At 44.3% G+C, this 27,906-nt stretch overlaps 1 protein-coding gene across 7 annotated transcripts; it reads left to right on the top strand.

Annotated features, from left to right (window-relative positions):
* The first annotated feature begins 1,242 nt into the window (after nucleotides 1-1,242).
* Nucleotides 1,243-27,906, top strand: si:dkey-174m14.3 (uncharacterized protein LOC563117 homolog). 7 transcript variants are annotated; one of them, XM_037087373.1, is made up of 8 exons: nucleotides 1,243-1,268; nucleotides 1,411-1,448; nucleotides 13,700-13,904; nucleotides 15,821-15,982; nucleotides 18,417-18,483; nucleotides 19,770-19,877; nucleotides 20,340-20,420; nucleotides 25,344-27,905. In XM_037087373.1, exons 3-8 carry the CDS (start codon nucleotides 13,807-13,809, stop codon nucleotides 26,754-26,756), a joined length of 1,929 nt encoding a protein of 642 aa, XP_036943268.1. In that variant the 5' UTR covers nucleotides 1,243-1,268; nucleotides 1,411-1,448; nucleotides 13,700-13,806; the 3' UTR covers nucleotides 26,757-27,905. The 7 variants fall into 7 exon arrangements, with proteins under 7 accessions (XP_036943268.1, XP_036943271.1, XP_036943267.1 ...); XM_037087372.1 differs by lacking the exons at nucleotides 1,243-1,268; nucleotides 1,411-1,448 and adding an exon at nucleotides 1,559-1,796; XM_037087371.1 differs by lacking the exons at nucleotides 1,243-1,268; nucleotides 1,411-1,448 and adding an exon at nucleotides 1,559-1,925.

The raw sequence follows: 27,906 nt of genomic DNA, 5'->3' as shown, positions 1-27,906 counted from the left end.
TTTCACTTGCTAAAAACACAAAAAGTATCAGAGTCTTCGGCTCAGACGCCACTGTGCTTGGTATTCTCCGGACAGCGTGATCGCCCAGAGATCTCATCTGTAGTCTTCCTGTGCGTCGCTCCGAACGCCCCAAAAACATACTTGACAGATCTCCTGAAAAGCGGCACCGCTGTCATTTAATAACAAAGGAGAAGATCACATTGCCCTTAATTTATTGTCTGATTAAAATTCAGCCTTTGCCGTCACCTTAGCAACTGCTTGAAAAAAAAAAGGTGGGTGGTGTGGGGGCTGAGAGGCAGGCAATGTGAGCCTGTTGGTGTTCATCTCAGTGCAGCGTTGCGGGTGTCTATGCCTGTGTGTGTGTGAGTGTGTGAGTGTGTCGCTACCAAAGTTTCATCTCCTCACACGAGTCCTTGTACTTCTGCGAGCGCAAACAATCTTCACAGGCACATGCGGCCTTCTGCTGCACACTCGCCGCGTTGTTAAGCGTCCCCCCGGCGCGCTAAATGTGAGGGTTTTTTTATTGGCATTCTATCCCGTTATGTTTCCCGCTGACCCTGGAGATCAGATAATCTCGTGAACAGGCATTAAAACCCCTTCTCACTAACTCCCAGTGCCTACTTACTTACAGCATGGACGCCACCGCTCCTCTAGGCCTGGCCCCCCCACCCCTATTCTCCAGATGATGCATAATTCATCTCTTTCAGACAAAAAAAAAAAAAAAAAAAAGGGCCAGCAGCAGACGCTGTATGAAACGTATTCTCCCTCGCAGCCAGGGACACGAGATGTAAGATTCAACAGATTGAACCACCTGTTCCCCTCTACAACCCTCCCCTTTTTTTCTTCCTTCACCTCTCCCCCTCCTCTTTGTCTCCCCCTCTCTGCGATTCAGCACCTCAACAAGGATATTGACTTGCTGCCAGTGAGCCCTCATGGGGGGGCTTGCCATGTATCTGCAGTCTGGCTGCAATGGAGGTTTCCGCTCGCTCTCTCTCTCTCTCTCCCTCTCTCTCTATCCCCCTCCTCCACCCTCCCCTCATCCTTCTCCCCCCTCGCACTCACCGGCGTGATGCGATTGTCCCCCCCCCCCCACCACCTCCTGTTAAGCACAGATGTAGACAGCCAGGTGCAGTCTGATGAGCTCACGAGCAGAGATGGAGCGGTGGAGGGGAGTGGGAGGAGAGGAAGAAGAGGGGAGGGAGGGAGGGGGGGGAGACGAAACATAAACAAAAACAGAGGGGGAAACGGAGAGCGTGCCTGCTGAATATGTATGTTTCATTTCTTTCTTTTTTCTTATTCCCCCCCGTCTCTCTCTCCTCCGCCGAGTGCTGCAGCGATGCTCCACTTGGCAGCTCCCGGGGGCCAGTTTGACGGGTCCCCCCCCCACTAACGCACTGTCGTTTCCTTTAGGTGCCCGATGAAGAGATGAACGACATAGACACCATCAGGTGAGCTTCTCCCTCTCTTTTCTCCATCTCTCTCTGTGTCTTTCCCTCTCTCTCTCTCTCTCTCTCTCTCTCTCTGAGGATATCTTTCAGCGCTCCATCATCACGCCCCCGCGTTCTCCCTGTCTTCTTCCTTTAAGCTCCTTCCCTCCCACTCTTCCTCTCTGTCTTTCCACACTTGCACGGTCTCTCTCCCCCTCCGTCCTCCCTCGCTGCTGTTGCTGCCGGAGTGGCGTGGTGGCTCTCGTTTGGAGGCGCCGGTGGATGTGGATGGTGGTGGCAGCGGTGGCGGCGGTGGTGGTGGTGGTGTGCATGTTGTGGGGGTTTCTCTGAGCTTTAAGGGAGAGCCGGGTAAGCCAATCCAGATAGCATATAGAGGTGGAGTTGGGGGGGGGGGTGTTTCTCCATTCTCCCGGCGAGGCTCAGGCGGCAGGATTTTTATCTCTCGGTCTCCAGGATGAAGCTCTGCGTGAGCGGAAGGTACTGCCTCAGCGTTTGCATCTTTGATTTGGATCACAAAAAGCTTGCTGTGTCTGTGTGAATCTGTGCGCCTATGTGCTAAAATCTGTGTGTGATGTGGCTGCGCTCATGCTCCTGTAGTGTGTGCTGAGGGAAAGAAATGCTTTTTCTGATAGTTTGTCAAAGATACAGAGGGTGTTTTTTTCTTCTTCTTCTCTCTCTTTGGTTGCATGCAGGGAATCTCTTGGCGAGGAAATTCACTGCAGCATATGTGGCGTTACTGTAAAAAAAGCTTCTTTTTTTTCTCCCCTCTCCCAGGGATCGATCAATTTTGAATCGGTCTTGAATGTCTCGAGTTTGTAGAAATGTCCAATCCACGACTCTTATGTGTCCGCTTCTGCATGATTCAGCCAGTCACCTGTCGGAATGCACCTAAAAAACACTGATTAATTACTCTGCATGGCAGCACCAGCGGCTCTAACAGATGATGTCTTTAGTGCTTTTTGAGATCGACAGTCTCTAACGTCCACACGGAACCTAGGTGAATAACTGAGCCGATGCCTCCACATGCCTGCAAAAACAGATTTTAATGAGCTTGTTACAAAATTACAAGCGCTCACCCACTTTTCTGATTAAAGTTGCATTACACGGGAATTAAAAAGCGGCCGAGCAAACACGATGAGACGCAGGATAAAAGACCTGCTCTTTATCCCTCACTCCTCTTCCTACCTCACTGTCGTACAGTCGACACGTTTTTTTTTTTTTTTTTAATTGACGCTATTACTAATGAACCATTATTAATCCGGGCACAGATGGAAATAGATCTGGCGCGTTCCCCTTTGTGTTCGATTACCGATGGTATTATTACGATTTCAGGCAGATTACAGTTTAAAAGCCGTTTAAGCAGCCGATGAAGGGGGTAATTAATCTGACTGGGTGTTTCTCCAGTATCAGACATCAATTGTCCTCACCTCTGTGTCACAGCTTTAATTGAATTATAGCAGTTCTGCCGAGATAAGAGGGGGTGCTCCTGCGCCTTTTTCCTCCTTGCTCATTTCGCTGAATAGGAAACAAGGTCACCCGTGGCCTCTGAAGACGCTGTGATGAGGTGAAACAGAAGGCCGGATCCACTCGAGAGTCCTGACCCTGCCACTGTATCCCACCAGCCCCACACCTCCACCCCCCCTCACCTCATCTCCCAGTCTAAGTGATGAAATGTCCTGAAATCTCTTCTCTCCCTCGCTTGCTCTCGCTCTTTCTCTTTTGCAAATTCTGTCCCTCCCTTGGCCGGGCTCCTGCTCCGGGGCCCTGTGGCAGAGATAGAGATGTAAATTTTGCATGGACACTGAAGCAGGGAGGCTCTAACCTCTTGGTTGGCTGGACAGATTTAAAGTTTTTTCAGAGTTTTCAAAGTGTTGTGCGAGCATTCTGTAGAAAAACTATTTAAAGTTGTTTTATTTTAAAAGCGGGTTTGACACGACACGGACGACAGCAAAAAAAATAAGTGACAGCTGCTCCTCCGGGATGACTGACAGCCCCCAAAATTGAACGCTGCTTCTGAAATAGTGATGAGGAAAAATGGCGTCCTTGGGCGGAAAGAAAACAAAAAGTTTGAGATAGTTTAGTGGTTTTTGGTGATTTTGTCAAACGTCCTTTCAGCGGATGTAAATTTAGAAACAATCAAAAATAAGCTTTCTTCATTTAGACTACCATCGTTTAGCTGAAAAACATGAAACATCTATGTCTAATGGAGCCTTTTTTCAAGTTGTTGAATATCACCATTGTCACTGCGATGAGAAAAAAAAAAAAAACATTAATTCAGTAGCTGTTCTGAAGCTTTTGATCACATCACATAATCTTCCTCAACAGATGGAGCTTGCAATTCTTCAGGGCTATGTAGATTATTGTAGAAGTTTTGTAGATTGCAGATGTCCCTGCCGTCCTTTTCGAAAGCTATGTCAGCACTTAAAAAGTTAGAAGTAGTTGTATCGACGTCTAAAGAGTTTTTGAAGCAGTGACTTTGAAAAAAATATATATATATATTATTCTATGTGTCAATAAACATATAACATGTAGGAATGCTGTATTAAAATACTAAACCTCTGTCATATATTTTGTTGAGATTGCTTACTTATATTCTTAAAAAGGCTTCCAACACGTGTTCAAATCCAGAGAAAGTTACAAGTTTACTCAAGTTAACAGTGGCTTCATTTGGTAGTTGTCGTTACATCCAGGACATGGAAGTCAGCGAACAAGACTAAAAGCGAATCAAACTTTAAAACTTATTCTTGTCTGTGAACATTTGTGCCTGAGTCACTTCAGGTCGATCTGAATTAACAGTGGTGTGTTTACCATCAACAAAGCCTGTTTGGCTGCAGGATCATTTGTGCTTAGCCAGATTACTTTATTGTACACTTGCCACAAGCTAATCTTAGCAAGAAACAACACACGCAGAGGTTGTGTGTAGGTGTTCAAATTCACGTCAACTCTCACTCAATTCAGCACTCATCAGAGACTCCAGTTCTCTCTCTTCTTTTCTCCTCTCCTCTGTAATTTTGCTCATTGTCCATCAGCAGTAAACATTACAGTCGTTATTACAGTATATACACCACCGACAATGGAGGTCAACTCTGTAGATCTCTGCTGAAGTCAGGCTGATAAACGGGAATGAAGATAAATCCACTTTTTTATGCCAAAAGTTAAAAAATATCTCAGAGCTCGCCTCCACACTGGCTTTTTATTAGTATTTGTAATGTTATAATATTACAAGATCATACATATTTTTCTTTGTGTCTGAGGTACGAAAGGGGAAATTATTAACATCAAAATTTACAGTGATTTCCTTAAGTTTTTTATGTTTAATGGAATTGCAAGTCAACCAGCAGAATTGCTTTATGGGTGCTGGCAAGCAGATTTTTTTTAACCTTTGTACAGTGCTAGGCTAGCTGTTTCCCATTGTTCCCAGCCTTTATGACAAGCTAAACCAACTAGACTCCAGCACTGGCTGGATGAGCATTTCCCAAAATGTCAAATAATCTTTTAATTTCAATTTAAAGGGAAAATGTGGATCTTCTGCGTTGTGCTGGAAGCCGGTCCTTAGTTAACATTGTTGGACTCCACTTCCAAGCTAACATTAGCTGCTGTTGCTTTCAGTCAGCAGAGTGAAAAGAGGTACTGCGACAGGGAACTTGGAAAAATGAGCATAAAGGCACATCCTTTGGACTATTGGGGAAAATCCAACCCGAGTTCTTCACACAGAAATCCTTGAAAACCCTTAAAAATCATCCAGAGGGCTACAGACATCCGAGGCAGATGGCGAGGGTCCCATCATGCAACAATCCGCTCACATATGGCCAATAAAACAGTGATTAATGCATGTGAACCTCTGCAAAGAACACCTTTAACTTCATTTCTTTTCTTGCTACATGCTATACTTTTATAACATTAATCAATCACCCCAAATGAATTAGTTGCCTGCGGAATCACTTTTATTATGGATGAAGTTGTGGATCAGAAGAGCAGCAGCAGACACAGGTAATAAAGCAGTGTGGGAGAGAGGCTGGTCTGAAGAGGATGGAGGTTAGTTTTGATCAGTTTAAGTGGACGGTGTTGCTCTAACAGACTAATGCTCTCTTCTATCCTCTGTGGTCTGAACAGTCGGCCTCTCTCACCCACTCTGCGTCTGGGTCTCTCTCTCCCGCCGAGCGCTGACAGCTCCTCTGTGGGTCATTAAGTGTGTCCTATCATCTCAACCCCATTATTCCTCCTCCCCTTTGCCCTCTTCAGCACCAGCGGTCAGTTCATACAGGTCGTATTTTTATTCCTTGTGACGATGAAGCAGCCGGCCATGCAAATGGATGAATGGCTTCGCTGCGTACGAGAGCTGCCATAAATCAATTTTTTGACAATTTGATTTGAACTGAATATTAACATAGTCATTTAAAGTGCAAGTCAGCTCCTTTCTGAAATAAGAGCACATGAGTCACAACTTTATTGAAATTTAAAGGGATGTTCCGGTGTAAGTTTAATCCATGTTCTAACACACCTTGACACCGAGTACGACCCCCCCCTCGAGAGATAAAGTTTGCGGACCGCTAGCTTACGTAGTTTTAGCATCCTCAGAAACGACTTGGATCCATTTACAGCAGTGTATTGTTGTTGTGTGGTAATTTCTGAGGATGCTAAAACTATGTACGCTAGCGGTCCGCAAACTTTATCTCTCGAGGGGGGGTCGTACTAGGTGTCAAGGTGTGTCAAGACTATGGATTAAACTTACATCGAAATATCCCTTTAAAGGGATGAACGGCAGCTTTTGTGACTTTAGGGCTATGTTCAGACTTCGGGCAAAGCTTTAAGGCACACTGTTCACACAAGATCACCAACCTACCTGCATGGTTTACTGCTGTACATATGCTGGTGACATGGCTTTCCAACGTGGAATCATGAGAAATATAGATCCATGTTGTCTGCATACCGCTTTGCTAATAACAACAGTGGATTTTGCACAGCTGCTCTGTTATACTTTTGTTGAGTTAACGTCCTTGTTGTGTGTCACGCTGCAAGTGACACAAAGTGTATGGATGGAGAATTGTGTAGAAATCTACCTTCAATCGCATTTAAAAACACCTCCGGTTGTGGTTTTGGTTAGGCAAAAATGACATTGCATGTGTATTTTTCTTGTCTGGAATTCTTAAAATCAATCTAGAATCTCTACGGTCAACCCGGAACGCACAAGGCGGTGGCGGCAAAACCCCGCGTTTATTTCACTTTGTTGACATATAGTCTCTCTCCCCCAGCTGGTTTACACAAAACTACATTTTACGGACTGCAACGTTATTGTTTTTCAAAATTGTATTTTAAATCGACAAACTGAGTAGATGATTCTCACCTGAAGTCTGCTGACAGAAACAAACAGTAGCTAACGTTAGCCACAATAAGCTAACGGTCACACCACACCAGACACGTCTGTAGCTGCAGAACTCCTGCATGTGGTTGTGCGACTAAAACACTGTATTCCCTCTTTCAAAAGTTACATCAGTTTACCTTTTTTTAACACAGAAATAGACACCTGTCTAACTCTTCCATTTCCCTGTGGTATTACTGCTGGCACCGCTGTCACAGACAGCATTGGCAGCCTGGCTACTGTCCACAGCAAAAAACAACTACAAGATTTTATGTAGACTCGCAAAGAATCTCAGTGCTATGAAAAGGCAGCGTGAAACACTTAGTTGTATTGATAGGCATAGTAGTAGGCATTGTTTGTTGACAACTGATCTACGCTTGTTAAATAACTACTGGCAAAAAATTTGAAAACAAAAGTTTTGCCATAAAATTGCAACACGTCATTTTTTATACTTTGGGTTTATCTGAAACAACACAAAACAACAAAAATATAAAATAAGAGGAGAACAAGTTAGACATTTTAAGAGATCTGCTTCCTTACTGACACTTAGATGAAAAGATGCTAGGTGTACCCATGCTAACGTTAAGCCCCATTAAACCACAACAAGTTGGTTCTGGTAAAGGTTGAACAAACAAGATACAACATGTTAACTGGTCATCTTAAGAGGTGCTGGTAAGGGGAATTGACTTACTTTCAGAAAGACACGGACTAGCTGCTTCCAGTCTATGCTAAGCTAAGCTAATAAGCAGCTGGCTGTGGTCATAAATTAACCAGACAGATATGAGATGTATCTAACTCTGCAGCAAACGCATGTAATCCTTCTTTTTGACCAAGCATCAGCCACCTGAACATAGAATTACAGTGTCCTTCCTGAAGACAAGTATGAAGCTGTGATGGAGGTCTAAACACATAAATTAAAGTTTTCCTTCCGATTTCTGCAGCTTGTTTTTTATCTGAGCGATGATTCGGAAGTCGGTTTTGCACTGCACTTTTTATTTTTTTTATATGCCACAACATTAATGGCACTCCGCTGGAAAGCTGTTAGCGCTATATTGCTTCTCTATATTTTCCCAGCATAGTGTCTTCTTGTGTAAAAGCTCCATTCACGCGTCCCTGAGTTGAGGCTTTTTAGGTGCCTCTCGAGAGTTATGGATGGACCCAGTAAGTACATCTGAGCCGCCTGCTATATGTGTACGAAAGCGTGAGGCAAATCCTTATGGACACACACACACACACACACACACACACACACAGACACACACACACACTTGCACACACGGAAATGCACAGAGCACAGAGCAGTGCACTGCAGGCTAGCAGATTTGCAGAGGTGGCTCCTTTGTTGTGTCTAATCACTACCTGTCCATTCGAGCTCCACTTGTAAACAATATGTTGTGATGGTGGGCGGTGTGCTGGGTATGTGCGTGCATGTGTGTGTGTGTGTGTGTCTGTACGTGTGTGTGGACGTATCTGTGTTTGTGTCCGTTCTATTTTTAATGAGCTGAACCCCTCTGAAAGCCACTCGCGCTTCTCCGTCCCTTCCCCTCTTTTGGTCGTGGCTGAAAAGACGGCAAATACTGCTGTTATTTTTATATAAAGACAAAGAGCCAAAAGCCGAGACATCTGAAAGCTATTTTAGGCAACTAAAACAAACAAGGAGACAGAATGAAAGGCAGTAAGCAGAATTTTTTTCTTTTTTTTTTTACTCTTAACTTTACAGAGACAGGGAAACTTTCCACTTTCGAGTTTCTAATTGAGCGCGAGGTTTTGGTGGAAGCGTGTGGATTCTGGGTCGGAAGAAGTCGACGTCTCAGTGGTTTTGTTAGGACAGCTCTCAGATGGATTCACTGGCACCGTAACATGATTTTCTTGTCTTGAGGCCGATGCTGTTTTTTTTTTCTTTTTTAGGACAGAGTGTGCTTGGTATTCGTGTGTCTGATGTGCCGTGTCGGTAGGCGTGTGCGAGTGCATGTCAGCGTTCCCGTGGCTTTGAGGTCGGCTCTATTGTGCTCCAAATTTGTATTTATTACCTCCGCCGCGCAAAGGTTATGTGTCCGCCCTGTGTCTGTTTGCCGGTTGGTTGTCAGCAGCGTTACACAAGAACTACCAACCAGATTTACATGAAACCAAGAATAGACCCCATTAACTTTTTTGTGTGTGTCCGGATAAAGGGACGGATCCAGGATTCTTTTCTCACTTTTTTTAATTAGCGTCGCTTCCTGCAAGAATGGATTTTGATGAAAAGAAGCAGGTGTATTTAGGTGGGCGTACTGCCTGAGTGCTCAGTATTGGATGAGGACCAATTGCTCCCTAACGGCCGCACAATACGTAAACTATGCAGACAATTCATGAAATTTGACACCCCGATTGTCAAACTTTCTTGGCTTCATGTGCCACTGAGCAGCTCTCAGAGGAATGTTAAAACTAATGCTAGCTGTTTGCCCCTGTTTCAGTCTTCATGCCAAGCTAAGCATGGAGATGGTCCTCATCCAACCCTCCAACAGAGGGTTTTCAGAGGCACAGTTGGAACCAAGAGTTTGTTATTTCAAAGCAAAAGCAATCAATACTATTTTCCTGATGTCCCACATTGTACGTATTTCAACAGCACGCCTAAAAAGTAACTTGGCACCGCTCCTCTAACATCAGCGTCGACTGGCAGCGCCCTGGCTGAAGACAGCATACTGGAAATGTCCAGTCACATCTGTTTGCATGGATGTCACTGACGAAAGTTGACGAAAAATGGGGGATTCGAAGGGCTGTCCAACCCCCCTTTGTGATTTTAAGGGGGTAAAGATGGCACCAGAATGCGAGGTGTTAAAAAAAATAGAAAGAAAACGAGACCGAGCCAAAACGTCCAAATGTGCCGACTTTCAGCAGAACAGAGCCGTGGATATTTTTGTGTTTGTTTTTTGCCGCTCAGCTAGCCTCCGTCACCTCTTCTGCTCATCCTGAAAGATCCTCTCGGGATGGTTGTCGTGATTACAACGCCCCCCCCCCCTCGCCCCAGCGCCGGGTGCCATCGGCGGCACATAAAAATCCGTTCAGCGGGTCATTATCCCCCTGCTGCTGCTAATGATGTTGGTAGTTGGTGTGTAACTCCTTAGGTGTCTGCTCCCCGAGTTAATCAGTGCCGGACGGAGGAGCAGCGGAGACATGAAACCCACGTACAGAATAGTATTTGAGAGTTGATGTGTTTTATTTATTTATTACATTTTTTTTTCCCCTCTTTCCTCTGAGTCATACTGTACATATCGGCCGCCTGAGCTGAGAGACTGTTGCGGGTTGGCTACCTCGTTAATGTGAAAAGCATGCAGGACAGAGAGAGCGTCTTCTCTCCCCTCTCCTTGTCTCCTGCTGCTGCGGCTGCTGCTGCTGGATGACTCAGCCACTCGGGTTCCCTGTGCTCCGACGCTGAGGTCTGGGCCTGTGATAAGGGCTTTTCCTCAGAGCCAATCTATCTGCAAAGGTAGATGCGATCGGGAAAGGCAGAACGGTCAAAAAAAAAAAAAAAAAAGAACGGATGGACAGAACAGACGGGGAGGAGGAGAGGAAGGAGCGAGTGAAATTCTGATTTTCAGCGGAGACCTCACACCCACTCTCTTTGCTTTTTCTCCTCTAATTTAACGAAAGCTTCTCCCTCTTTCTTGTCTTTGGCTAGAATTGCAACTACTCTGCTTCCTGCTTTTCCCTCTCCCCCCCCCCCCCAACTTTAATGTCCTCCGCCTCCTCCTCCACCTCCCCTTCCTCTTCTTTTCAAATGCTCTGAGTTCCTCTCAAATGTCAGCGTGGCACGAGTGGGTGGCAGGCAGCAGCGCCATCTGAACGAGCCCCGTCCATGGTGTTTTGTTTTTTTTTTCCTTCTTTTTTTTGCTGCAGTATGAGGATCGCCTAAAAAGAAAGAGAAAGAGAAGAAGCAAGCGAGTGAATGAGCGAGGGGAGCGAGAGTTGTTGTGCGTTGGCGGCTTCACAGCGGACACCTGATGTGGCGCGAGATGTGTCGCTAACAGCCGGCCATTTTTTTTTTTGACTTTCATGGCAGAGCGTGTTGATTTATTTCAACCCCTTTGGAGGAAGGGGTTGAATGGGCAGAGCTGATGCCGCAGCACACAAACCCACACACACACACACACACACACACACACACACACACACACACACACACACACACAACACATAAACAACATACAGGTACACTTTCATGCACAAGTGCACAGATGTATACACCCTCATGTATAAACTCACAAACCGACAGCGTCATGCATCCGCAAAGACATCTTGACGCCCACCAAATTTTACACACACACACACACACACAAACACGCACATCCAGAGCCGGTGTGCTATGACTCAGAGGGGAGCAGCTGGAGTGAAGGCTCCAGTGGCGGCAGTGAGCTGTCACCATCTGGAGGAGTACATGTCTCCCTGCCTCCTCAGCCAGCAACATAAATCACCTCCCAACAACTGGGTGTCAGAGGATCAACATGTTTCTTTGTGACATCTGTTTTTTTGTTGTTGTTGTTCTTTTTTTTTTTGTACTCACGTGAATGTACCGTATCCACGGATACAGCATCCCGAACGTGATGCTGTCCTCGGCCAAATCCTGCTGCAGCCTGCCATTGTTTTCTCCCGTCCGGGTGGTGGACGGTGGTCCGGCACCGGATCAGAGGAGCTTTGATCAAGCTTTGAGGGGCCGTCTCATCTGATAACCCGCACCATTTGTTTGCCGTTTGACAGCTGCACCTGTGCTCAGGGCGCCGTGGGAGACACGTGGGATGGAGGGGGACGGCAGAAGTGTTTGGGAGAGAAGCGTCAGTGTTATCGGCCCTGTCAAACTCCACTCCTGCGGACTGGGTGGATGTGTCAGATCACGTCCCGCGTGTTTGGACACGCTGGTGATGGAGACGTGGGGTCTGTGAGAAAGGCTCAGGGGAATGTTTGTTTTCACTGATAAGTCTGATGTCAGCTTGTCACAAAGGCCTTTCTTCAACAAAGCAGGTTTGTGACCAACGAGAGCACAAATACAGGTGCGAGAGCAACACAGAATATTTTATTTTCTTCTTAAGGGGCCTGAAAATCTATTTTCTCAGTCGGCTTCTTTCTACGCGCAATGGGATTCTGCATGAAAGCAACATTTGCTGCTAATTTAAGAAAAACCTTCAGTCATTTCACGTGAGCGATTTCTGTATTTGCTTTTCTCTGGTGGACCGGCGGCTCAGACGGAGAAAGCTGATGTCGTGCTTCCATCAGAAACATGTGGTGACAGTTGACATTGGTTGTTTGGTTGTTTTTAGACTACTGTCAGAATCTGATCAAACTAGCCTGAAGAAGAATAAAATCTTTGTTTGTTTGTTACAGAAATACTTTTCAACGGTTTTAAAGGGTACGTTCACCCAAAAAGGAAAAATTCAGTCACTACCTGCTCCGCATGCTGATTCAACGGGAGGTAAAGATTTGTAGCCCACAAAACATTTATGTAAATACTTGAGCTACGATATTTTAGCTAATCATCATCTAATCACATTTTTGTTTTCTCAATTTCACAATGGGGAACAGTGATGTTGTGACTCTGGTTTAGATGTGAGGAAGTTAGATGAGAGTCAGCTGGATGGTCAGCCTCTTATGAAACAACGGGCCGCTGTACTGAGGAAGACATGATTTGATACTCATGAGGTCTGAAACTGCTGTTTGAGTCATTTCCTGATGGTGTATAAGTCAAGACGTTTCTGAGAGTTTGTAACATTCCTGTAAATAGCCAATTGTAGATGGGGACTTGTTTTAAAAAGTTTAAAAACTGCTGAAAAAAGCACACAATGGGAATGTGAGCACAGCTCGCTCAGCATAAGCCAAGTTTCTCAGCGCTGCGAGATCCAGAGTGATTTGAAAAGACAATATTTACACCTTTGATGTGCGAGCTAACGCAAAATTTTGGCTCCAAAAGGGTTGTAAATTTTTATTTTTTCTTCCTCTTTTTTTTATTTATTTATTTATTTTTTTAATCAATTTTGAATCTCAACACTTTTGGAGACTTGGCCATACAAGCTGCTTGGAGCCATTTTATGTTTTATTTGTTTTGTTTTTTTCCAGTTGTTTTCATTACATTCTAAAACAGGTCTCCATCAGTTGATTAGAAAAATGCTGCAAGGTTGTTTTGCTATGAATCTCCAGAAATGTTTTGTGGACAACAAAACACTTTTCCTTTCCAGTCGGCTTGGGGATGACAATGGCAGTGTTCATTTTTGGGTGAACTTATCCTTTAATTGGCCCCACCTAAATGTTTAATACATGAAAAACCCTGATCTAAGGATAAAGAACAAATAAGCTGTGTGTGAGGGTGTAATATTTCCTTTGACCAAAATAAATTCCATGTAGGTGGAAGCTGTGGGATACATCCCGCCTTCTCTTTCTATAGATTTGTCCTCTTGTGACTGTTGAACTTTGTTGTAAAACAGAAAGACGCCTCTTGCTCTTTAAGTTTGAAGCGCTGAGACCAAATCTTGACATTTACCACAGATGTCTCGGATACTTTCATTTTCCTCTTCCAGTGTATCTCCCCAGGAAACAACACAGTGTGACGTTACGAGGAAAGCGTATGTGAAAGAAAACTGAAAGTAGCCTCAAAGCTACATCGCCGAGGGGGCTTTTTTTTTTTTTTTTTTTTTTTAAACATTTTAAGAGCTGCTAACCTTCAGAATGATCTGCTAAAGTGAATTTAGTGCAGCGTTTAATGCTGTTTCAGCTCTTCTTTTCCTGCCAAGTCCTAAACTGTGGGGAATTATGCCGTTATAATGACCATCGTTGCAGAATTTATTACGACTTTGTCCTTCAAACAGGGTCCCCGCTTGAACCGTAGTTACTAACAGTTGCCAACTTGTGTGTTTGCTTTGTTTGGCAGGGTCAACACAGGTAGAGCGCTCTGTAACTCTTCAGGCCAGACTTAGCTGGTCTCCTTTGGGATACTAACACACATGAAGGCTCCCGGTGGTCAACCCCTATAAACACATGAGAGGGAAGGAACACAGACAAACCATGAAAAAGATATATATTGGCAAAACCGCCTTAAAAGTGCCCCGAAACGGCGGCAAACATCCGAAAAAGAGGTAAGAGATACAACTCTCAGACGCCATCTCTCCATCCGTCCTCGTTTGTACCTGTTTGTCCGCTCATCCGCCCACGAGGTGTCTCCTCTCGCCGCCCCCGGTGGTGCTACGGCAACCTCATCCCGCCTCTACGAGCCCAGAAGTCATGCTGCCTCGTCATCCCATCTCACCGCAATGAAAGCACTCATTATGTCTGACTCAGCTCCCGTTCACACAGGAGGTCACTAATGGGGGATTTTTTTTCATCCCTGGAGCCACTTCACGTAAACGCATCCTATATCCAACAGCAAACACCTGTATTCCCCTGTGAATGCACCGCCAATAAAAGAGAGGCGGTAGGTGGGGGGCTGCTGGGTAATGCAGTGCTGAAATGCCAGCCAGTCAGCTGAGACGTTCATTGAATCACAGTGGACAGGAACTGTTTTACTCACTGACCTAGTTGTACAGTAGGTGCTGCAGCTTTCCACGTCAGTCGTCGCACGTCACCTGGAAAACAAGCAAGACTCCGGATATCCAGGGTGAAAATATCATTTCTAATTTAACCGTTACATAGAAAAGTAATTCCTTATTTAACATTTGTCCTATCCCAGGAATGTCATTAGTGTTTTATCTGTGTAAACATTTCGGTAACACTTACTTTTATGGTCTAGAAATATCATGGCAACAGCACATTTTTGAATTTTACATCAAGTTTTGATGTAATTTTTATCAAAAAGCCAAATATTTTACATGGTTATTAAATTGAGATTTATCTACCATGAAATTGGCTTAAAGAGACAGGAGCTAAAACAGAGCATTGAAACAGGTAAAACTCCTCCAGTAGCAACCCCAAATGCAATTATTAACCCGAAAGTGAGAATAATGTGTCTCCTTTAAGGTCCCTTTGTTATTAATAATTTGTAATTACACAACTGGCCAGACTTGCGATATTTATTAGCCTTACCATCTGTAGAAATGTGCCAACTGACCCGCTCTACCTTTCGTCCCACTGATGACGCATTTCAATGAGCTGGAAACTGGATGATACCTGGAGGCATCCGAAGAAACCTGTTTTTATTTCCGTCTCCCTCGGCCCCCACCCTTCTGTGGCTATGATCTCGTTAAATGAGACAAAGAGAGGAAGCGAAAGGAGTGATGTGGTCACATCTCCATTCACTCTCCGCTATCTGTTATCCGGCTGCAGATAGAGTCATTACCCTTCTTCCTCCATCTGTCCGTCAATACAGGGTCCATTAAGCCAGGCCGTGCACGCTCAGATCCATCACGGCAACAGACATTTCCTCTTTTCCCACTCACACTTGCCCTTTTATTAGATTGAAGCCCAGGTAATGCACATGCTCTGAAAATAGTCATCATTGTGCTGTCTGGCTGAATTACATGTGGGGGATATCGCTGTTCTTTAAATCCGAGCCTTCACAGTCTATTCATGTGATGTATTAGAGTTCATTGGCTCATATTTCATCACAGATTACACCCTCTCTCTTATTTTTTCTGTTCGGTGGGACCAATGTCACAGATGATTGGGTTTCTGGGATGTGCTGCAGCGCTTTTAATGCTGGAAAACGAGATCTCATGCTCGGAGATCAAATGACTTAAAGCTTAAAAATAAAACAAATTAACAAAAAAGTTCTGTGTCCTCGCTTACCCCTGCCTGGATTTTCTTAATTAGAGATCCGTGTTTTGGTCTCGTGTTTTCTTCATACAAAGCACTTACTCACACAGCATCTCCGCCTTTATCACCCTCTCATGATGTTCTTATCACCACTGTATGGGCATTCAGGGGTGCATTACGAAGACATGTAGTCCATTTAGATACACATATACACCTGTGTTACAAGCTTGTCTGCTCCCCCATATGCCCCGAACACAATCATCTGCTGTACTGTGTGTTTGTGTGTGTGTGTGTGTGTGTGCAGCTCACTGCTGGAGCAGAAGGAGGACTTAAGGAAGAGGCTTTCCTACACGACGCACAAGCTGGAGCTGCTGCAGAGCGAGTTCGACTCCACGCGGCAGTACCTGGAGACGGAGCTGCGCCGGGCACAGGAGGAGCTGGACAAGTTTACTGATAAGCTGCGCAGGTACGACAACATGCTGTGACACAGGAGTGCAAGAAGTGCTCAGATCCTGTAATGGTAAAAATACTTCCACCACAATAGTCCATTCCAAGTAAAAGTCTCGAGTTTAAAGTTCTACTAAACACATTAATGACTGACAACTTTGGGATTTTAAGGAGAAGCCCCACAGATGTTTTTTCTGTCACGATGTGGACACAGAATTTGCTGTCGAGACATGTGGCCACACATGAAAGGATCGATGATTTCATTTTCAGACACACCCGCAGGCAGACAAAGAACCAAAAGCGCGCTTTGTTAAATAAAGCTGAAAAAAACAAATGTCTATGAAATCCAAAAAGAGGGAACAACGCAAGGCAAAAGAAGGCAAAAAACAAAACTGGAGAAATCCAGGAAATAAAAGCAAGACACAAGTACAAACCAAAATAAAGTACAATACAAAAGCAAAGTACAAAGCAGGTAAAAGCCAGAAAGGAACTATGGGGAGATGAAACTGGGAGACACAGGAGCAGAGCAGAGCAGAACAGGACAGGAAACTGAACAGACAAACTGACAAAGGCAGCAGAGAGCACATAGACTCTAAACACAAGGGCTGATGAACTAATAGGACACAGGTGAGCACAGAAAGAAGGGCAGGAAATGGAAAATAAAACAGGACACATGAGGGCAGAACTTCAAAATAAAACAGGAAATAACGAAACCACAACCATGACAGCTGACAGGAAAACAAAGTTTTAAAGTTACTAAAACATGTTAAGAGAAATGTACTGATTTGAAAAAAATGGATGGATTTGTATAACGCTCAGCTAGTACTGTACTTTAAAACATGTTACAAGTCACAACCCACTCTTTTCTTTCTCCTCTCTCCTGAGCCACTTACATGCCAGCCTCCAGATGACTGATGCATCGAGTAGCCAATGAGATTTCAAATACCGTAAAATATATTTTATACAGTCTAGCATAGTTTTACAAGTTTTGCTCTTTGAATACGCTGTTTTTTCGCCTTAGCCTTTGTTTTGGAGTATTTTATACGCACAAAGTGAGTGTAAATAAAGACCTAGTTTTTGCCACTGTCAATCTTAGGCAGCGATATTTTTATTACCAGGCACTTGGATATTTCCTCTGAAAAACAAATGTTAAGTGTTCACAGTGATATTGTTATCAGTTTCGAACTTGGACCATGAAACACTATATGATGTGTTGAAGCCTCTGACAGCTTGGAGAAAAATTGGCTTATAACCTTTAAAAGGCACCCAAAACCATACTCCAAGTGGTTCAACCACAGCTTTACATGTACTTTGGGCCAGACCGGGATAGGAGTTTAAGGATAATTTCACATACATTTCCAGGACTAATGACAAGTTAAGTGCAGTTAAGGAAACTATACATCTCCACTTTGGCCATTAATAGGTTAAAGAATACTCATCCGGCTCATCCTTTCACTCCAAATACATTGTCTGATTCACAATGGACCGCAGAAGTATCACAATTAATGCTGTTGAACCAGAAATATAGTCTTTTTTCAATACATTCTTTTTCCTGATCAAAACCTGGTACCTACATTACCCACAATGCAACCCTTGACACCCTTGTACCTAGTTTTAATTAGTATAAGAACCCTGAGCACAGCAGGGAAAACATCTACAGACAGGGGACCTAATAACAGATAGTTCATGTGAGTACACAGTTTGAAATTAAAATTAATCCGGTGGGATCAGATATTGAAGTTATAAATGCTTCATTTTTCACTCTATTCACGTGATATGAAGTGCTGCATTGCACTTTCAGTGTTTACCCATGGGTTCTTTAGTCAGCCATCTTGTGTTCTGGTCCACTGAGCAACAGCCTTTATGTGAGGAGAGATGTGGTAGACTGTGGAGGTTTTTAGGAGGAGACCTTATGTAAATAAAGAAATAAATAATTAGATATAAATATAAAGAGGACTACATGGCCATACACTTTCATTGTTTGTTTGTTGGTAGAAGTGCTCCTTTTGTTAGATCTTTAATTATTATCAATCTTTATATCTGAACAGGGCAGGAAATCAGACAATTTAGAAGACTTTGGAACTTTGTAACATTTTTGCATGATATTAATACGATGTGATCAGTATTTGCTTTTGGCCCGTGACATTAACTTTCCTTTCTGGCCCTCCAAGGGGAAAAAAGTTTGGGGCCTCCTCCCATGTGCACTACTTCTCTGCCTCTCTGGATCAAATATCATAGAATAAAAACATCCCCTAAATCATCGTATCAGTGCGGCGAAATGTGAAAAAAACCAACAAAAAAACCCAGCTCACAAGTGCGCTTCAGCTCCGACTTGTTTAACTGCTGAGCTTGCCGATATGCTTATTTCCAGTCTGGAGAGGTCTCTGGCTGCTACTACTACTGTACTACTGTATTATCTGCAAGTGAGCAGTGCTGTTTATTGTGTTGTTTAGAATACAAAGCAGCTACTCAGCACTGCAGAGGATCAACCAAGATCTGGAGGAGAAGATCCACAGGGATGTAAGTGTTAAAGCCTCTCTCTGTGTGTGTGTGTGTGTGTGTGTGTGTGTGTGTGTGTGTGTGTGTGTGTGTGAATTCCCATGCTTGTTGTCAAGTACCTGCAGACGACGAAGAAAGAGACGCACGTAAGCAAGTCATGAGGCTCGGACGTGCCACAGAGCACTCGAGCCAATTTGAATATGAATATACGCTGCTGTTGGTACCACTGACGTTAATTATGGCCTATTACAATTGGTTGTCCTCCCTCCAATGGCGGAGTGATAGCAAGCCCATTGTTCCTCAGTGCACCGCACCTCACTTCATTTGTCAGACGTTGCTTGTGCCGGTGGAAAGATACAATTAACCAGCCTGCCCGAGAACTCTGCGTGACAATCAGGTGTCTCCGCTGTTGAATGGACAGCTGGAGACGCTCAGCCAATGGGCTCGTTACGGCGCGAGATGATAATCATCGCAGCCGTCATCTTCGTCGTGATTATAATGCTGCTGCAGTGAGATACTGGGTTAATAAGGAGCTGAGGGTCAACTGCCTTTTTGTGGGGGAAAAAAAGACGGTGTAGAAATATTTTATACAATAAGGACCGACTGCTCCCCCCCACCATCACTTCATCAGCTGTAACCGATTCATCTCACGTCTCTCTCCTGCTCGAGGGTGAGAGAGGTGCTGAGTAAGTCTCTACGTAATCGTAAAGCTTGCTTACTCCGGAGGTGCCACAAACCCATCTGATCCCGTGGCCCGCCACAACTACAGGGAATGTAATTACAAGTCAGATAAAACACAGCGGTAGACCTTGAGTGCGGTTCCGCTCAGGAATAAGTCGGGAAAGAGAGAGAAGACCAATCCTGTTTGTGTGTTCTGTCATATCCCGTTTCACTTGGAGGTAAAACTAAATGATTAAAAGCATATAAGTGACAAAATGTTAAATGATAAAGCTGGATATAGGCAAGTCATGGCAAATGTGCTCTGTCCTGTAAATTCCAAGTTTGAATGTATTACTGGAGGCACACTGTTTTTTGAAATCACATTTCATCTTCAGAAAACACAAAATTTTTAAAAAAACCCACACATTTCAGAAAACAAACACACACACACTAAACCTCCATGTGAAAACTTGAAGTGCAAAATGGCAGATACATTTTCATTGACAGCGCTGCTGACCGCAACAAAAAGCTGTAAAGACTTGTGATATTGAGTGCCGTGTGCTGTGATCAGTGTAATCACTGAAGTGTTTATGAGTGTAGTCTTCTCTCTGCGCTGTGGATTTCTAAAACGGCTCTCTTGGCATCAGTCTCAGCATCATGACGACGAGAAGAGGGCGCTGAGCAGAGAGATCATCGTTCTCAACAACCACCTGATGGAGGCCAAACTCACCATCGAGAAACTGCAGGAAGACAATGTAAGAGCCTCTTCATAGTTTCGTCTCCAGAGGATGAAGCCCCGCTCATTAGCTTCGCTTTGTTTACCGTCTGCCGCAGTGAATTCCTGCCTCGAAACCAAAACAATCTGCTTAATTTGTTACTAATTAGAAATGTTCCTCCTTATAAGTGTTCTGCTTCCTCCACCTGGACGTACCTGTCTGTTCCACATCTGGATAATGGAGAGAAAAATAGGAATCGTCCTCATTACCTGAGGAACTTGTTCTGCCAGGCTTGACTTAGGCTGTCATAATAAAACTCATCGAATGGAAGCTTTTAAAAAAAAAAAACACTTTAGCTCTTATTAACCTTCACAGTGAAGTCAGTAAAGTAAGTTTCATGGGGTTGAAGTAAAGTCAGAACTCACCTGTGGAGATGTTGAAGAATACTCACTGAACACAACTGTCTTGTCTTTCATTCGTGGTGACGTTGCGTCTCCATAGGACCTGTACAGGAAGGACTGTAACCTGGCCGCCCAGCTGCTGCAGTGCAACAAGTCTCTGTACATGGCTCAGCTCGCCGAGGTGAGCGCCACACACACTGTCACACACTCTGGCCTCGCAATCAAGCTCACGTTTTCGTTTGGAAATTCAGCTTTGCTAAATATTGTTTATCCAGTTTAAGCGATTTTTTTAAGATTTCAGTCAAGTCTAGCCATTTGAGATCAACGCGCTTGCAGCTTCAGAAGACACGTGCAAGGAGAAGCAAACCAGGATGGCACTGAGTAGAGTGTATACCTCCACCAAGACCCAACAGTCCCCTTTGAGTCAAATCCAGTATCAGATAAAACAGATTCGAATCCGCTGGATCCAAATTTTTATGAGGTCCCACATGAAATTGTACTCACTACCCACTTATAGTCCCCTGACATTTTTACTTCAATATCCACACATTATACTTAATGTCTATACTTAATTAAGTAATTAATGAAAATGTAAAAAAACGCCCTGCCTTGTAATGTAAAAACGATCCTGGATCGAGACACGTCCTCCCTCCAAGATTTGTTGAAATCCGTTCAGTAGTTTTGTGTAATACTGCTGACAAACCAGCCAACAAACAAACAAACAGACATGGGTGAAAACATAACCCCCTTGGCGGATGTAATTCAGAGAAAAACATCTTAGAAAACAGGGCCAAATGCGGAAATGCTGGAAGACAACAGGCGACAACTAGGTAAACTGTTTGAAAAGTGATAAACACAGCTGGGACATGCTTGTTGCCGCCATGGTTAGTGACTCACAAAGTTATCAGAGATGGCAAAAAAATCTGTAATTGGCGTTGGAAGATGAAATGAAATTGAACAGTTGTTTGGTTGAAGAAGATTGGGCTGGTTATACGCGCATCAGGGAGGTACCGAGGCAGTCAGGAAATTGTGTGAATGAAAAGAGGGTAACGGCTGCACTGTCACTCCACGCCACAGAAGTGTAATAAAGACAAAGTTTCAATCTCACTCGGATCTTTACCGGGTCGGGCTGACCTGGAAGTGTGCAGGCTGTACCCCGCAGCAAGAGCCCCTCACAATTGTAAAACTGATGCTAGAGGGGCAGGTAGAGCGTCACTGTTTGAAGTTTGGGGCCACTGAACTAGCTGCTGTGTGTGACAAGTTGAGAGTGCGAACCAGTTGTGTATTTTCATGACTTTCCTGAAAGGTATGCTGTGCGAGATTTGTCAGTTGCTTTTTCTTTACTTTTAAATACGTGCGTTGGCATCCTGGGAATGCAACTCAGCTAACGAATATCTTTCTCCAGAATTGCTGACGCCCGTAAACATCTGGAACACAGTAAAATAATTAGCAAATAAGACAACACAGGTGGCAGGCGGCGTCTCTGCAGGTACGGATCCCTCTCACAAATTCAAGTGGATTGTAAATGATGATTGATTGGGATTCTTTTTGTATGAGTCTATGCATCCGGCACAGGGAGCCTCTTTGCGGAGGGAAAGAAATAGCTGTGATTTGTAAGGAAGAGGAGACGTGATGTGAGGGAGATGAATTTTCAGCTCACGACACAAGATGGGCGTAAAAATGTTGCTCTTAGCTGAAGGTCGTCTTGCCCTTTTTGAGGCAGGAGAGATAAGAAACGAGACGCGGTGGAGCAGTGACTGCTGTAGGTCACCGCAGGGAGGGCAGGGTATCGAGAATTGAAGCAGCCTTTATTTTGGGGGGGGCGGGGGGGCGAAATAACCTTAAACTGAGAGAAAGCGAGAGAGGCAAGGTTTTAGAAAGTTTGTAGCCGATGTACCGCAGCTAAACCCCTGCAGAAAGACACAGTCCAGACATAAAGTCATTTACTTACTTACTGGAGATCTGTTCTGAAAGACATGACAAGTGTAAAATCCTCTACTTTTACGTACACTTCGGAAAAAAAAAAAATTCTGTTAAAATAAGCTACTGAAAATATTACATTTTCATTACATTATTATAACCATATTACAATTCTGATAGGGTTTTTTTTTTTTACAAAACAAAAGTACACAACAGAGCTTAATTCAACGGTCAGTCTTACTTTTTTAGGTTTTAATGTGCAATGTTCAAGAATTTAAGATCTGCAAAACAATGAAAATTATCAACAAATTATGAGGTAATACGAGTTTTGGCGTAATTTCATAGACATCTGCAGATTGTGTTGAAGAGATATTTTCTGAGGTTAGCATGCCAACCAGCTAGCCCCTGCTCATCCTTTCTAGCTGCATGGCTAGCCAAGCTAACTAGCAAATGGCAGCTACAGGTAGCAGCAGTTAGCAGTTGCCGTCTACTCCCCATTTCTTTGGGTGTTTGAATTCAAGTGGTGGCCAAATATAACATAGTACACCTTTAACACATATTACATTTGTCCTTTTTTTTGGCACAGCGTTATACATTCGTGTGTCAAACCAGACAGATAACATTTAGAATGTACAACATTGGCAGCAACTGCTTAGAGCTTTTAGTATTGGGAAGTAGACTTCATTAACTCACATGAAGCAGACTTAATCCAAGTAAATCTAACGTGCCTAGAAATGTATTGCAAGTGTGCTATGTTTTGATTTACTAAATATGCTAATGGTATTACAACAGTGCTGTTAAAATATACTTAAAAAAAGGTACAATTTTAGTACAGAATTAGTCCAGAAAGTGCATCTTAATGGTGCCTAAAAATAGCACAGCCAAGAACTCTTTCAGTACATTAATCATGCTCATGAGGTATACTTTAATTAATTGTACTTTTTTTTTCATTGGCTCGTGCTTTCATCCACATTTCATCCTTTTGGCACTGAGCTGAAATTACACGTGAGCTCAGACATGAAAAGTGGCACAACAGCAGCACCAATCTCGTGTTTTTCGGCCGAGAGCGAGGCAGGAGTCTCTCCTGCTGTCACTTAATATGCTGCTAAGTCGGAGTGAAATCATGCTGCTCCAGGTTTAGTAATCATGTAATTGTTTGACAATGATTAAACATGAAGCACTGCGGGGAAGAAAAAAAAAAAATACTTAAAGGCGGACTGCGCTCGAATATGAGGGACGGCTGACTGTTCAAGGATCTAAAACTACAGTATGTGGCGAAAATGTAAATGGGAGAGAGAGCAGAGCGCTGCCTCATCAGGCTCGCCTGCTTGTGAGAAGAGACGCATGTGGGTATTGATGAGTGTTTTAACACCAGGCCAGCTTGGCGCCACTTTTCGCTGCATCAGCCCCTGGGCCGTGTGCCGCGCCCATGTGACGAGGGTGGATTTTAAAGCCACAAGGTTAAAAGTCTGTCTCTCTGCGTTTTTGCCCATATGGCTAAGTGGAAATATCAATGCAAACTGCAGCCGGTTGCGTAAGGCTCATAAAATACCACCCCCCCCCAACCCACAGTACGCACAAACACACGCACATCCCCTCGCTTCTACACGGCATGCGATTCGTTAAAGGGTGAAAAACTGTTCTGCTGGCATGCCGCCAATCATAATGGAGGTCAGAGGCTATACATGCACTCACTGTACGTCCACCAGTCTGCCGCTCCTGTGGGTGGGAGCTAATCGAAAGCATATTGATGAATGGCGCTGCAGCATTTTGAGATGTGCAGTGGCTCTTCAGCGCCTACTGAAGTGCTTCAGCCGGTTTGTTTTGCTGCGAAAAAAACAAGCACGGAGAGCGTTTTTCAAATGCTTTCTAAAAGCTAATTGTGATCTTGTTCAAAACAGGCCCAAATAAAAAATAAAAAAAAATAAAAAATGTGTGGACGGTAATTAAGTGGCGTTTAGTTTGGTCCAAGTTGTAATAGAACTGTTATGATAAAATGTCTCTTCATGTCCCGTGTGGTGTTTGTCTTTTCTCTATCTACAAAGTTATAATTAGCCTTCCTCTCATTGCCAATTAGGAACAACTGACTAGATTCCTGTTGATGATGTGCTGCTTAATGCTTGTTGCTATGGAGAGGCACAGATAGTGGATAGAGGCTTCTTTTATTGCTTGGAATAGAGCGTCTTTCTTCTCTTTCCTCAGTTCATCTTTCATTTTCTCTCTTTTGTTCAGGCGCTTGTCACTGGGACTGGAACACTTCCATTTTTTCTTATTACAGTCACACATACCAGTTTATCTAACTATGCCGGTCAGATCCACTTCCTGCAGAGGTGTGTGTGTGTTCAGACATCGCACACATACTTAAATGTAAAAAGTACAACGTAGTGTATGAGCTGTATATATTTCTGTCAATCGATCGAGCGTAAATGCAATATAAATTTCTCATGTCAAGGATAAGTTCACCCAAAAATGAAGATTTGGTCATTACCTACTCACCCTCCTGCTGATGCAAGTTTGGGTGAATTTTTCCAACTCCACAAAACATTTTGTTTTTGTTTCATCTCAACTGAGGTACTGATGTAGATAGGGACTTGTTTTAAAGGCTTGAAAAAAACAGCCATAGCCTCCACAGTGTAATCCAAGTCTCTGGGAGCCCAGAGAAGATGTTATATACGTTCTGTCCACTAACTTCAGTTTGTTTAGGTGAATGCTGCAGCAATGTTTTGCTCGCAGAGTTTCCTGTTTCCTGCCACAATGCTACAATTTACATTATTTGCTCAATCTAACATTCTAGCAAATTGATCTCACACAATCTGATACAGACGATGGCCAAGAAGTTATCAGACCCATCGCTCAGACATGACATACTATGACATGCGATAAACTTACACAGCTGTTGTAAGGTCTAAAGGCAGCTTTAATCTAGAGGGAACTAGTCAAGGGAGTCTCTTGTAGAGTAGTGGAGTGTACAGTGTTCAAGAAACTATTTGCACTGGATAGGATGAGGTGTTTGGAATATTCTATGGGGATTTTAAAACAGTTAAATGATGTAGTACACAAAACCTCCGGCAAAAATTCATAATAAGACAAAGTTGTGTGCTCATGTTGTCAGGCTCCATCTGCTCCATCAGCAACACTTACATCATGTGTTTCCCTGCCCTTCTCTTCTCTCTGACACCTCTAGCTGCCCGCTGAGTTGCAGGAGCGACTGGCCATGCACTTGGAGGAGTCTCCTCTCTGTCAGGCGTACTCTGACACCGTCCCGGCCTCTCTCATCGCCAAAGTGCTCGAGAAGCCCGACGAGGCCTGCAGCAGCAGCCAGGCCTCCCGCTCGCCCAGCCCCCAAACCCAGGACCACGCTTTTATCTTGGAGCGCGTGGGTCCAGGACAGCGGCTGGGGCTCCGTGCAGCCTACAAATCTGACCTGTACAGCAGCGACACAGCCCTGTACTGCCCCGATGACCGGCACCGCGAGAGGAGGCCCAGCATGGACCTCCACGGTCAGAGAAAGCTGCTGTACGGGCCCCAAAACTCCACAGACAGCAACCCAGAGGAGGGCTCGGTGGGGTTGAGGGCCGGCTTCTCCCAGGAGCACTTTGCTAAGTTTCCTGCCACGCTGGGAGCAGGCTCAAGCTCCTACTCCAGCTTCAGTGGAGGGGGCTCTGAGGACAAAGGCAACGGCCCGCCCAGCAGTGCTGCTTCATCCCCACGCCACCATTCCCTCTACATGGACTGGAGAGATGCAGGGGACTATGAGAGAAAGAGTGACTCATCCTGGGAGAGGGACAGTCCAAGAGGCTTTGCCAACGCTCATCCCTTCCAGCAGACGGAGCTCAGCCACCACCAGAACGGCAGCTCGCCTGTCTACAGCCGCACCATGTCCTCCTGTTTCAGTGAGCCCTACGAGCCGCTCCCTCCCTCTTCATCCCCGAGTGTTGCCTACGGAGACAGTCGTCGAGGCAGCACACTAGCCCCCGAGGAGGAGGAGCTGATCGGCCGGTGGAGACAACTTAGCGTAGAGGACTTAAGTGCCCACAGCTACCGCAGCCCGGGCCGAGCCTCACCTTACAGCTTCTCAGAGCAGCACTTCTCCGTCCGGCCTGCCAAGATCCGACTCGGGCCGCTCTACAGCAGCTTCCAGGAGGGGGCTGACTATTACCATCAGGCAGCGGGTGTCATGGACCCAGTGTGGGTAGCTGGCAGCCCAAGCCCTGAATGCAGCCCAGGACCGCATCAGGCTCACAGCCAAGCCCACATGTATCGAGCCGAGGACAGCCAGGGGTCAGAGCACAGCCTCTACCACTCAGGGAGCTCCAAAGAAAGGGAGGGTAACGTGGCAGCTGGCGGCCAGAGCACGGATTATGTAGACCCGAGCCCCAACAGCTCCACCGAGTCTCTGAACCAGAGGACCCTGGAGATGGCTGCAGAGCTGCAGCACTACCAAGTGGAAATGCACAGCCTGCCTGCACAGGTGAGCACATCGCCACCGCCGGCTCCACCCCCTCCTCCTCCGTACAACCAAAAATTTGGCTCCCTGGGACTTTCCAGGAAGGACAGTCTGACCAAGGCTCAGCTTTACGGAACACTTCTGAACTGAAAGCCTTTACATTCAGGTTTAATCTTTGACAGGATGCTGGGACCTGCTGTGTCCGGCCACACCTTCTGTTAGCGCGATCATTTTGATAAAAATGGTTTGAATAGAAGCCCAGGAGCCAAATAATACAGTATCATGAACGTGTAACTATATTGCTGATCATTTACAAAGCTTTGATTGTATGACAGTGGGTGGAAACAGTTTACTCTACAGTTGTTTTGAGCAAGTAAGTCATGTTGAAAGAGTTGGATGTGGGGAGAGGAGCTCAAGCAGCTCATAAAATTTGTAAAAAAAAAATGTATGTATTGAAATTACAAATGTATAAATATATACTTATAACTAAAATTTGAGTGATATATTTTGTATGTAGCTGTTGGCAAGAATACATCCGAAACAATCAAACTAAATGCAAATCTTCTTGATAAACCTGGAACTTGTACATAAGTTAAAAAACTGCCAATCCTATATTTGAGACAACTCTGAGAGGTATTTTAATTGAGAATTAATGCCCATATAAACTGCACATAGATCTGTTTCAGTTGTTATTTTTACTAAGACAGAAACAATGTTGGCCTGGTGAGGATTTAAATATGAATGTTGAACATGGGAAGACAACAAAAACAAATGAATCACTTTAAATGAATTATGAGAAACTTAAAACTTGTTTTCCTTCTGTTGATTGAATTTGACAGTATCGATGGGTGTGTTATATTGTTATTGATGGAACGTTTTGAGATCTGTCTTAGCATTCAGTATTATTATTTTATTTTCTGCTCTTCTATATCCCAACAGAGAGGTTTGTTTTCCTGCCCCCCATTCTACCTCAGATTTGGATGCCCACAACCCATCGCACCACTGTAACTTTGTTTCTTTGACAACAATGCATGTTTATATATTTTGGTTGTTTTGTTCGCCTAATAAAGCACAAATTATACATATAAGCTGCAGGCTTCCCTTTAATTCAGGTATGGGGATCTTAAATGTGGATGGTTGTATGGTAACACTTTATGGATAATGTACACAAAAGTAGTGGTTACTGAGGAGTGAGTGAGAGCTGATAATTAATTACTCATTAATGAGTAATTCCTGAATAACTGATTAGAGGAGAGTAGATGAGTTACAATGGAATAGACAGGGAGGTACTATATTAATG

This window comes from Acanthopagrus latus, chromosome 22 (assembly GCF_904848185.1).
Source record: "Acanthopagrus latus isolate v.2019 chromosome 22, fAcaLat1.1, whole genome shotgun sequence".
Classification (NCBI taxonomy): domain Eukaryota; kingdom Metazoa; phylum Chordata; class Actinopteri; order Spariformes; family Sparidae; genus Acanthopagrus; species Acanthopagrus latus.
Note: the sequence above shows the minus strand (reverse complement) of the source record. Positions and strands in the feature narration are given on the sequence as shown.

Bases quoted from the DNA above. Each gene is read 5' to 3' on its own strand.
- si:dkey-174m14.3 (XM_037087373.1), top strand. From the start codon at position 13,807: ATGAGAGGGAAGGAACACAGACAAACCATGAAAAAGATATATATTGGC. The intron at 18,484-19,769 runs GTAAGTGTTAAA...TCTTGGCATCAG, and splicing joins AGGAGAAGATCCACAGGGAT to TCTCAGCATCATGACGACGA. The intron at 20,421-25,343 runs GTGAGCGCCACA...TGACACCTCTAG, and splicing joins ACATGGCTCAGCTCGCCGAG to CTGCCCGCTGAGTTGCAGGA.